Source organism: Anas acuta, chromosome 5 (assembly GCF_963932015.1).
Source record: "Anas acuta chromosome 5, bAnaAcu1.1, whole genome shotgun sequence".
Taxonomy (NCBI): domain Eukaryota; kingdom Metazoa; phylum Chordata; class Aves; order Anseriformes; family Anatidae; genus Anas; species Anas acuta.
Window position 1 is genome coordinate 10360562 of NC_088983.1, and position 12897 is coordinate 10373458.

A 12897-nucleotide genomic window follows, 5' to 3' on the forward strand; every position below is an offset into this window, starting at 1 on the left:
GCATATCGGTTATGAGCCAAGAGGCTGAAATCACCTTAACATAACTCAGAGTTTTTATTTTTCAGTAGTAATCATTCCCGCTATATTTCTTTTTAACGAATCTTCAAAGTCTCTGCTCTTAAACAATATAATGAACAGAAAGTACAATTTTCAGTGGAGGGCAGCAATGAACACTCATAATAGCCCTTTTTAGTATTTGAAAGATGAAATGCTGATGTCTTCATGCTTGCTTGTAAAAGGTAGCTTATTAGTAAACTGTAGTTCATATTTGGCTATTCTGAACTACAGTAAAACAGCTTCATTGAAAAGATCAAAAGGAACAGTCAAAAAAGCTTAGAAGACATTGATAAATATATTGTAAACAGTATTTCCTTCTAGCTATATAAGCTATATTAACATATATATATTTACACTGAAGTTACTGTGTGCACACGTGTGTAAGTTGCTGCCAAATTTATCCCATTTATACAACTCCAGCAACACTTGTACATTGGTAACTGCTTAGGTCACCTTATGCAAGGATTTCTTAAAATTTCAAAAACTTTAGTAAGATTTAAAAAATTAAGCTTCCAAAACAAAATAATTTCTTCAGCATACATTTACCAACAGTTAAAATACTTGGGACCAAACCCTACTCCAACAAACATCCACCCTGCATTAGGCTGAAGTTGCAGAAGCTACTTTACTATATTTTGTAGTAACTAAACATCAATTTACAAGATGTAGAGCAGCACACACAAATACTTACTTCAAAAGACAATAAAAGAAAGCACTACATAAACAACCAGTGAAAATTAATGTCTTGTTTATATTCTTTTTTCATGGCTCAATGTATTATTTCACAACACAAAATATAAATAATAAAACCACAACATATAAAGAATAAAACCACAACTACTGTAAGATTAAGCTCTGATCAACAGCAAAAAATGCAGTTTCTGCATGAAATGGCTAGCTTCAATATCCAGTAGCCAAAAGTGTATTTCAAGAACACAGGACATTCAGTAAGACACGGAGTCTTAATATAACCAGCCAGAGCAGAAATCACACCAATAGGTAAAATAAAAGCAGGGATGCATAGGAAAGTGAGGAACTACTAAGAACTCTACTACACAGGCTGCTTTAAGTCCTGTTCCCTAATTCATGTCTCATGTCCCCTAAGTACTGCTGTTAACAGATCTTGTACAGTATCTTACCCATTGCACTTCATCTCCAGCTCATCGAACGACTGAATCAAAGACACTGCTACCTCATACATTTCCTTTACTATCACTGGCTTCTCAGCTCGTTGAGGAGGAAGCTGTGTGGAGAAGGAAGCATAAGGTTAACACAGCAAAACAGGCTGAAAGAGTCTGATTTGCATCTGAAGTGATACGTCAGGTGCTTTTTGATTAAAACTGATGCTGCACAAAAAATGTACAAAGCAATAACTTAATCTCGAGCATTCACTGCCTTCTAAATTTGTATTTTCCTTCCAGAGTCCTACCATTCTAATGCTAAAATAACACTAGAAAATTTACTTTGTGTATTTACTTGTTTATGATGAGCACAAGCCCACACTTCATCTCCTAACTTTTGCAGTAGCTGCTTCCTATCCAGACATAGCAAGCATGCGTGACTAGTCCCAGTGCACAGGAACGAGATGACAAGAAGAGAAATTTGTATAAGGAAGGATAAATCCTTCTCACAGGTTTCTACTTGACTGCAAGTAAATCACAGACCTCCACAGACCTCTGGTGATCCAACAGAAGGAAGGGATGACATCCAAAGGGACCTGGACAAGCTAGATATGCAGGCCCATGTGAACCTATCCCTTCTTGAAGCGGCTCACAATAGAATCACAAAAGGATCAGCTTTTGCTTCTGCAACTTCAGTCTTCACTTTTCCTAGTAGAACAGCCTGTTTGTAACACTACATCACATTGACCCTAGGTCACCTTGATACTTGGAGAAAAACTGCTTTTCTGAAAACCTTGAGAAAGTTATCTTTGTTGTTGTACAAGATGGACTGGAGGATGAAAAAAGCAGTCTATGAGTTGCTCCACTTCTCCAACTCCTCCCTGAAATGACCCATCCAGACAGACTTACCAGTTGTACCACTGTCAACCCCAGAGCTTCTTCACTGCATTTTACACTCTCTATAATAAAGTTTTTCCCCTGAAGCTTGATTAGTCCATGGGAAAATACAAGCAGCAGTTTTGTTAAGGAATACTTTTTTTTTCCCCCAATATATGCAACAACCTAAGCAATTTTATATTTTTTGGGCTGCTCAAACATTTTGTTTTTAGATTATCCATGCTTTAAAAATTGTCAAATTTGTCTTTTCCGTTTTGTTACCTATTGTGCCTTTAGTATTCTTTAACATGACAAGGCTGTCACATCACTCTTAATACAAGGTAACAATGTGAGAAACAGCAAGTCCAAAAGCCCAGTCAGAACTGCCTGAAATAATACAACATCATCGGGATTGCTTTTGACAGCAGTTCACTACCTTTCATCTGGACTCTGACTTCAGTCCCAGGGATGTAAAGGAGTTTTCAGATTTGCAAACCAAAAATGGAGCTCTCTTTTTTGCCATAGGTAAGAAGGGGAGAGATGGAATTTCACAGAATTTCACACCAAAGACTAAGATCAAGACATCCCCCTCGCATACACACTTTAAAAATCTGCTTACAGAATTAAATTTGCAACCAATTTGCATTTGGTAACTACAATGCTATACTACTGCAGTAGGTAAGCATTTACAGGACACAAATAGCTGTAAATTTGCCTATAGATACAGCCCTCATACAAATTTCAATCAAAACCAGTGTTGATATGACAAAAATAATGATCCACTTAAATATCCAAATCAATGTACTTGCTTAGAAAGGTCATTACACCAAGAGAAAAGAAACTTCTACAGACTTTTACTCAAACAAACAGTAGCACCTATAAATGACACAATATTTGGGCAAGAGTAAGCCAGTGCTATACTGAAAAACATTTCTCCCTTCTTTTTATTCTTTTTACTCTTTTCTACAAATGAAGCCATTTGAGAGGAAAGCTTTATCTTTGAACCAGCAACATCTATCGAGCTGTAGCAAAGTGTTTACAGTAAACAGGCATGGAGAAGACAGAAAAATGACTCGTATTTCTATTTATCTTTCCGATCACAATTGGTATCAGTGAATTCCCAAATTACCCAAGCCAGAAATATTCAAGGAAAAAAATTCTTTTCAAGCATAGTTTTAAAATATTATCACCTACAAAAATGAGGGACGAATATTCAAGAGATCTGCAGAATAAAACAATTCTACGTTAATACAGTAGCATCCAATTAGAGTAACTGGATAGTAGGATTTTTTGAGAAGGGACAAAGGTTCATACCTCACAGCAAACTAGACCATTAAATGACTGAACTGATTCAAGTCGAGAAGCTTTAAGCAAAGAGTTATGATTTATGATGCCTGATTTTATAGCTATGAATTTTAAAGCAAAGATGAAACCTGGAAAAAAAATCTGCCTAAAAAACACAGTATTTGTTTCTATTCAATACTGTATTCTATGTGAATTTTGTATAGGCAAAAATAGAAATATTTAGAACCACAGCCTAAAGCCTGTACACCTCAGACAGCTGATTTTGATTTTAGCATATTTAATATGACAGTGCTCACATTATTAATTGCATTAACTCTCAGGCTTGGCCTTTATTTTGTTTTTATTTCAGAACGTTACATAAATTATCTTAGACCTTACATGTTTTTAAGCATTTCTCTAAAATCTATTATTCAGAGAAAATCTCAACACACAGCTCCATAAGGAACAAATGCAAAACCAAACATCAGTGTTTTCCAATTCTATTTTTTTTTTGTAAATATTAAAAACATTCAAGAGCACTTCTGTGTTTCTAGGTTGCCCTAGGATAAAATAAGTTCTTGAACAATCATATTCCTTTCCTCCTACGAAACAGAATGGCTATAGCCAGAAGAACACAACATTAAGAAAAAAATGAAAACTTAAAAATCAAAGTTAAATGCTTGTATATGCAGAAAAAAATAACATATATATAAAAAGGCATAAGGACTGAAAGCAGTTTCCTTTTGTTCATGATCTTTGAGCTGAAAGGTACGGCAGCTGACCTCCAGCTGAAAATGCATCGGCTTTGACAAATGCAACTCGACTTAAGTAGACTTCCTACTGAATTTCTTGGTTATCTTTTTGTTGTCATTTATAATAAAAAAATCTTTTACAAAAAACACAGTATTACATAAAGTCCTCCGTGTTATCTATCCAGGCTGCCATACTAACGTATACATGTTGACAGGCCAAACGCTATATATGCGTGGGGTTGTGTTTTTTTGTTGTTGTTGTTTTTGGGCTGCTTTAAAGCTTAAAACAGTTGAGAGCATCCTAATCTGGCTTGCCTGTGTTCAGGCATAACCAATACCTGTCCTGTGTACAGAAAAAGCCATTATTTTCTTCTAAGTTTTCCATAAACTGTGGTGTTTTTTGTTTGTTTTGTTTGTTTGTTCTGTAAGATCTATAAAGCCCTCAAATGCTACTTTCTGCAGACTTACACATTGTTCAGTAGTTTCCTTCAAACATGAACAAAGTGCCAGATACTAGTCAAGATCCCCACCCCTTTTCATTCCTTTTCTATTATGTTAAGGAAAAACTAGGCTACTCATGACTCTTGTTGTATTATCAAATTCTAATTAAAAACTAGAATTGTAATGTAAAATCAGTTACTTGCAATTTTGTTACATGGCTTTCAACTGACTATTTAAATTTCTTTCTTACTATGTCCAATGAAATAGAATGACATTTACCATACCTGGGAACGAACAATGTGCTTCAAATCATCGAGATAATATTCTTCAATATCGTAACATTTGCCTTCCACCTTAAATACATAGGCTGGATTCAGACCATTATGAACTGGAAGTGCAAAGTAATTAGCAATTTCTTCACAGTTGATGGAAGCAGACATCAGTATTACCTTTAAAAAAAATGGCACAGTAAATATAAAACATTCATTTTGACACCAAATGTCATGCCACACTGGAATCTACCAATCTCTATTTTCTTCTAAAATCTAATTTTGGTTACCGCAGTCATGTATCCTATGTACATTTAAGACAACGTAAGCTAAATGTTAAATAAAATTCCATTGTAGGATGTGGAGAAAAGTAAGCACCTTTAAGGGAACAGCTCAGGCTAGATGTCCAAGGCAGACAACGTGAAGACTTTTTCCTGTGGTTCAAGTTCAACCCCCAAATAGACAGTGGTGCCTTTACCTCTATCAAAAGATGGGCTTACTCCTATGAGTCTAATACCTGCAATTATACCCCAGCCTTAAAAATTTTAGTATAATTATTTTTGAAATATGTCAAGTTTCACCTAAGTTTCAATTAATTTATGCAACTTAAAACTTGCAAGGATCACATGAAGCTCCTTTCTGTTTGCTGACTCTGGTAAGATTCAGAATCTATGTTCTAGCAAACAGAAAAGCAGAAGTCACATATACTACCTGGTGAAGCCTTTTCTTTCTTTTTTTAGTTATTATGAAATTCATAATATGTGAAGGATGAAGGAAGGGAGAACAACGAAGTGAAGCATTGGTATCATTATTTACCCTCTAGCTCCTCTACATGGAACGTGGTCCCACTGCTCAGCACTACCAGCTAGAGTAAGTTAGATCAATTCAACTTGGAAAAGGACAAAAAGGAAGAAGTTGTAATGCCCTGTGTGGTTTTCAGTTTCTTTACTCACGTCTTCCGAGCTACTTTTAGAGCATTACTTGTGAACTGGAACACTCTCAGCCCTTTCTTGCTTGCACAACACCTTCCATAAATTCAAAAATAAAATGAAATACACACAAAACCCAAAACAAAAATGCAATGAAAAAGCATTCCTCCTATGAAGGAGGAATTGCCTGACAGGCAGGTAAGTGAATGAAGTGAGTATCATACCACATTGCTCACTAATCTCCATAGCACACACTCTTAAAGGCACAAGGAGACACAGAAAAAAAGATTAAATCACTGTGTCTTTCATAATCCTGAAAGAAGGAAAAAAATCTGAAAGGATCCAACTGTGCACATTATGAAATTCCTCTCACTACAGCATGAACGACCTCGTGGCTCAGTGGATAGGGGCTCACCTCTGCTAGGAAAACAGGCTAATTATAACCTTCTCTGAAGGCTACTGACACAAAACTCAATCTAAATTATTCTAACCACAGTTACAGGCAAGCAATATTCAATTACTACTACTTCTACAACATCTTTGTAATTTGCATTCATAATAATCTACAAAGAGTGCTTTCAAACCGAAATGAAAACGACAAGTTCTCAACAGTGTGGTGGAAGGATCCCATTACTAAACCAAAAGTTTGATCCACTTCCAAAGCACAAGTTCAGCAAGAAACATAGCATGTCAACAGTTTAGAACACACTGGAGGTGTGCCGAGAACTGCCATCAGTGCAGGCAGTTCTTTTCTTCATCAAGGAGTCCAGAAACACCTGTGCAGCATGGCTACGTCTAAAGCCCCATCATCTGATACCAAAAATATTCACTATGAGAACAACTTAAGATGTCCCTAAATGGACATTCTCTACAACCAGGGAGAATGTTCTATGAAAACAGCACTACCTTTTTATCCTGTTTCGACTATCCCTAATTGAGGCAGTGAACAAGGGTAAGCATGTTGATTTTGCAGCTTTTAGCTAACGCAGGGAGTACGCTGTGTATCAACCACAAGGACAGGACTGAGGCAGGGCGTACAAGGATGGGAAGACCCTAAAAGATAAGGGAAGAAAAGACTTCATACACACAGATAATAGAACCAGCAAGAACTGGCTTGGACTACTGAGTCTGTGAAAGAAAGGCAGGTTCAGAAGTTTATCAGCAAGGAGGACTTCTGGCCTTCATCAAAATACCACCAGAGTACGCTGGCTGACCACCCAAGGATTCCAGTGCACATTTGAATAGGGGCAGGAACCTCTGTTAATAATTCTTTGGTTACTTAATGAATATGCAATAGACTTTTGGGGAGGTTGAAATGAATATGTATATATCCCATTAATATAAGCACCCTTGGCATGTGTGTGTTAGGCAGAAGGATCCCCCCCACACCCAGCACCATAGTAACAAATACCTGCTTAATAACTTCGGTTATTGAGTTTTCACTGTGTCAAACAACTGCTTATGGAAATTGCCCTCTTGGGTTTGACCCAATAGAGCCAATCCAGAATTCTTCGGTTTTCTTTCAATGACCCCGCTCTTTAAAATACCATCCTTAGAAGAGCCCACCAAATGTCTGCCCTGTGATCTAGCAGCAACAGTCTGCCAGAAAATTCAGTGTAGCTGGTAGGTATAACAACAGGCAGATCTTGTACTCCATACTCTCACCATCCTGTTAGCTGATATAATATCTAAGTATCTGCTACATCTGAAGCCTGCAATGCCCAGATTAAGAGACGTGTCCTTTGTATGTATTTTTGTATGATTGTGAACTGCAAATTTATTTTTCCCCTTTTAACAGGCCTCCTTGCACCCCTTTGTTTCACAAATCCAGGCCTGTCCTGAGAGCCAGAAAATCTTGCATTTTCTAAACGAATCTGCCACATGATCAAAGTCTCCTTTAGTTTTTCAGAAGGGAATGAGGTAGGAGATATTGTGCTTAGTGTATAGTTAACAAAATTAATGACCCATTCTACTCTGCTAAAATGCAGCAATGAAGTGCCAGAATTGCCATCTCCCTGCCATAAAAAGCTCCACAGGGGTAAAATGAAAGCACCCATAAATATAAGATAGTCTCAGATTTAAACAATATGAAGAATATTTAGATGAAGTGTCAACTACAGAACAGGATGTAAAAGAGAAACTCCTCCAATAATAATTTTGAGGAATTTAACCAGAATTATGGAGACCAAAAAAAATCATTCAGAAACCTTTTAGAGACAAATGTTTCCAAACTGAAAAGATGACAGGACTTGAAGAGATTCCTGATGTTGACACTAACCAGAAAATCAGCATCGATGGCAAACTTCACAAGCTGAATACAATCAAATTATTTGCCATTCTTGGTAGGCAGAGCCAAGTTCTACGTAATGCTGAATAGGTTTATGCTAATGTCTCTGAAATCAAAGATAAATAGGGAGTTTTCTTATTGGCAACAAAAAGGATAAAAAATAAAATATAAGTACACAGACATGTCCTATGCCAACAGGAAGGGCATTCTGAGTGACAGCACACTTGGGAGACTTAAAGACTAAGTTATGAGTTGGAATCAATGCAGTTGATTGTGCAGAAGAACCCTGATTCCCTTACTTTAGCAACAAAAAAGACAGCATAGATTCATGTTGTCTATGTTTTGAACAGGACAGTTTGCATTAAGGCAACAGCTGACTGAAACACTTAAGGGACATGTACAGTCTTATAAAAATCCTGCAGTCCCAAACAGGGGCATAGAGATGCTCTGGGTTAGCCTAACTCTACCCCCCCCGTATTTAAATTTCTTACAGTTCACAAGTCTATCCCTTTGAGACCACAAAGACTGAACACATCATGATAAATCTCTGCAAAGTGTTTTAGTAAAAAGAAAGTTTCCTAGCAGACAAGCAAATATCTCAGCCATGTTATACTACCAGTTCTGCCTAGAAACAGCAATACATTTCTACTTTTTGCTATTTGCAAACAACCTTAACAATTCCATAAGTTCAGAGTTAATGTTACCATATTTAACCAAGAATAAGCACTGCCCTCAATATCCAATACATAACTCTAGTTAAAAAGACATCTTGCATTTTTCTAGCCTTAAGCAGACTTTGGAAGCTAATGCATTTTAACATGAGAAAAAAAAAAAGTCTCTCAGAACACATTATACTGGCCAGGAAAAAAATGCCCTTCAGCTTACTTGCTTACGAAGACTAGCAAACTCAGTATTTTAGTTAAAAATAATAACAAATATTAAAGCAAGTTCTTTGAAATCTTACCCTTTGTAAATCAAAAACACATAACAATTTTTTCTTGAAGGAAACTACCAGAACATGCTTTTAACTTACCTTTACAGACTGTGAATTTGTACGCAACAGTTTACGGACTACCAAGAGCAAGAAATCCATTTCTTCTGTACGCTCATGCACCTGGAAGAATCCACAATTTCACTTTTTACAGGTTTTCATTAGGTCATGTTCTTCTTTCTGGTAATCTCTTCCTTTGCTGCTTATTTTTGTTTCATGCACTTTTTTTTAACTTGGAACAATACATTTTGATGGCAGAAAATGCATCTTTTAAGATTAATGCATTTAATCACGTTTTAAATCTCAACACAGCAGTTCAGATGACTGCAACATCCTTTTTAAAAATTCATATGACACTGCTAGATCATATAACTTCTAGCATAATGACTAGAAAACCAGTGATGGGCTCTAGATTTGACAGTAACAGCTAAAGTGACACCAAGGATGGGTAACTAAATTGTACCAGGAGGATCACAAATGATCCAGGCGGGGAATACATCTGCTTGTCTATCAGCTGAGCAGATCAAACAGATTCCTCTTGTTCCATATAGCTGCTAGCCATGATCAAAATACACAACTACTCTAAAACATTTTCTGTCCACTTCTTCATATATCCTAGCATCTGACTTTTTTGGCTGCTTCTTACACAGTTCAATGAAGACTTCCACTCAACATTATCAATGATGAACAAATCCCTTTCTTGAATTGTTACAGTTTATATACAATTAACAGCTTTTTTTTTTTTCTTTCTTTTTCCTCCAGAGCTCAACCTTCTAAAGGTCTACATTCATTCCTTTTTTTTCAGGTCATCCTTGAAGGATAAAGGCTCTTTCTAAAGGCAGTGACAAACAAGAGAAAGAAGTGGCCCCTTCCTCATACGCCTAGTTGAACACATTCTTGAAATCCAAGCAGTAGATTTCAGAAGCCATCTCAAGACACTCATACTCATCTCTAGACACTCCCCAAAATCCTCCCCAAGCCCTCAGTTCTAAGCTTCACCGTTCAAAGAACACCAAGAAAACATTATTTCAAGAACCATTAGTTTAGACAACGTATACAAACAATCTTTACTCATTTGTAAAGGTACATACCTGCATTTTTCTTTCTTTAGCACAGTAAGAAAGACAGAAAGTAAGAATTTTCTTAAAATAGAGATTAAATTTTTTTCACCAACTTACCTCATCAATAAAAATGTGCGTGAACTCAGTTAGGCTTTTGGCATAAACTGCTTTCTGAAGAAGTATCCCAGCTGTCATGTACAGCAACCGTGTCTCCTTTGTGGCAACCTTCTCTAAAGATACCTAACACACATTGAGAAACAAGTAACATAGAAGTGAACAGATGCTCAATCTATTACCTGAATATGGATCTCAAAGAACTGCAAACAGAATTATTCACTTAAGCTTAGAAACACACTTGTTTAGAAGTTTTAACAACACCCAGAACAAGTTACCTCAGAAAGCAATTTTCTCTAGGAAAAATCAAAAAATCTCAGATGCTTATAAAATAAAGGATAAAAATTTCAGTTGGTCTAGCTATGGGCTCTAGTCTGAAAATAATTCTTTACAGGCTTTTAAAGGTGCATACATGAAACTTCCTACTAATATCCTCAACTGCTGTGTAGAGAAGTACAGGCCTGGTACACTAGCAGAAGCCCTGAGAAGTGGAGACATAGGATGTGGCACAGAAGAAAGCTGGCATAGGACGAGAGCAGATAAGGCCAAGTCTTGGCACTGCAGACCTCATGATAGAAACAACTTCGTAATGGTCAGTTAGTCCAGTTAAAAAAAAAAGACCACAACCTGTACAAAACATTTTGTGTTTTTGGTGGTTTTTTTTTGGTTGGTTGGTTGTTTTTGTTGTTTGTTTTGTTTTTGTTTTTTATGGGTAACAGAACAAAGAGTCTCTAACACAGGCAAATGGCACCATACATAGTAAATTCTGTTGTAACCTGGAGCTGTGAACCAATGCAAAAAAGGAAGTGGTCATAGCATTTTAGCAAGCATGACCCTAAGTGGATGGAAAAAGGATGAAAAAAAGGAAGAACAAACAAGCGAGAAAGAAGAAACCATCAAGATAAGTATCCCAGCAAAGGACTCTCAGAAACAGACAACTTACCATAAACATCCTCCCCATGGCCAATACCAGTGCAAACCCACTAGCCTTAGTACCCAGGGAAGCTAAGTCCAGAGGCAGCTATTGTCAAAGTACCATCAGAAACAATGACCACAGCATTTTATTGCAGTTATTGACCATTAAAGCACCAGTATTTGTGTCGAAATTTGACAGTAAGTTTATAAATGGAGGGATAGAACAGCTGAGTTTGGCAAAGGGAACGGTGGAGGTAGATTTAATTGAAAAACTGGTTCAGGTTTCTGAAATAAGAAACTATGACAGGACATTCGTGAAATAATGCATTCAAGTTTTGTCATAGCTGACAGTAAGCATAATAAAATCAAGCAAATCAACTGTGTTAATTCAGGATTGTAAAGGGGAAAAAAATGACAGAATATAGTTTTCCTGCAACAATTCCAGTGATTAATGATACAGATGCATCCAATTACCAGAACACAGACAATGAAATTATTTTTTCTGGAGTCTAACTAACATTTCCATTTGTTTAACTTTAAAAGCTTAAACATTTATTTGTCAATGTTTAACAGCAGACAGCTAAAACCCTGCAATTCCATTTTAAAAGCACATTCCAGAACATTTCTTCAGCGTGCTACATATAATTAAAGGTTACCAAGAAAGCAGGTAAGGTGCTCCTTTTTTCCTTATTTGTAAATAAAATTTAAAATGTTCTTATACCTGGTAGCCTACAAATCCACCCAGTGTCCATGATCGTTCCTTACTAATCCACCTGGCGATGCTGCTGGCACCAATTTTCCGAGGCTGGGTAACAGCAATATTGCAGTAGATAGATTGCTGAGTGCAATAATCCAGAACATATTGCGGAAGCTGCGTGCTCTTACCACTGCCAGTTGCTCCTTGTATAATCACAACTGAATTGCTTTCTATCAGAGACACTATCTGAAACAATTTTTCAAGAAAATTCTTAAGTCTATGAGAACACTTAAAACAGATTTCAAACAGATTCAAATTATCAATAGCTTTCAGTGGAATAACAAGTCTCTAAAATATTATGCCTTCTTTCTATCATCTCTTAGGCATTAGCAGATCACAGAAAAGAACATGTGCACATGCTCACATTTTTATACTTTACATATACATCTATAAAAACAGTATAATAGTAATGTTTCTTCCTGAAAGGGTTTTTGTGCAATGAAAAAAGCATTCCCCCTCCCCCCCCAAAGAAATGTAAAAAAGAAACCAATCACCAATCAAAACAAAATCGCACGATTTTCAGCTTTATTCCACAAAGAGAAAGTGCAATGAGATTACCTCTTCCTTGTGTCTGGCTATAGGCATATCAGCATATTTATACTCAGATATTGGCACAGAACTCCCAACTTTTGGCTCACACTTAGGTAGGGCAGTATCTAGTCAGAAAAATAACCAAGAATAAGTTTTCACAATACAGAAAGAGAAAGATGAGCAGGGGAATACAAACACTGTATTTGAAAACCTAACTTTTACAAAGTTCAAGTCACATACATAGGGGTATTAATAGAAATAATAATTTTTACTATGAACAGACCAGAGAGATTTTCTTTGTTAAAGGAACTGCTGTTTTACTGACAGCTGCTCTGGAAGAACTGCGTATAAACCACGATCAGTGTCAAGGACATATACAGTTCTGTGACTCTCTCCACTTTCCTCTTAACTCAAAACCCAGCATTTTTGCACAGTTTGCATTACAAGTACAAAATCCACGTGTTCCTGAAAACTTTGTTTTAATGATACTGAAGAAAACATGCTTATTTGTT

At 36.5% G+C, this 12897-nt stretch overlaps 1 protein-coding gene across 2 annotated transcripts in view; it reads right to left on the bottom strand.

The window, feature by feature from the left end:
• The window catches only part of TDRD9 (tudor domain containing 9), a 65470-nt gene that overhangs the window by 31381 nt on the left and 21192 nt on the right, over nucleotides 1-12897 (bottom strand). For both annotated transcript variants that reach the window (XM_068682621.1, XM_068682622.1), the window contains exons 3-8: nucleotides 12413-12510; nucleotides 11819-12040; nucleotides 10186-10308; nucleotides 9050-9130; nucleotides 4816-4980; nucleotides 1197-1300 (exon numbers count right to left, since the gene is read on the bottom strand). In XM_068682621.1, coding sequence (XP_068538722.1) covers nucleotides 1197-1300; nucleotides 4816-4980; nucleotides 9050-9130; nucleotides 10186-10308; nucleotides 11819-12040; nucleotides 12413-12510 — 793 coding nt within the window. The remainder of the gene's footprint in view (nucleotides 1-1196; nucleotides 1301-4815; nucleotides 4981-9049; nucleotides 9131-10185; nucleotides 10309-11818; nucleotides 12041-12412; nucleotides 12511-12897) is intronic.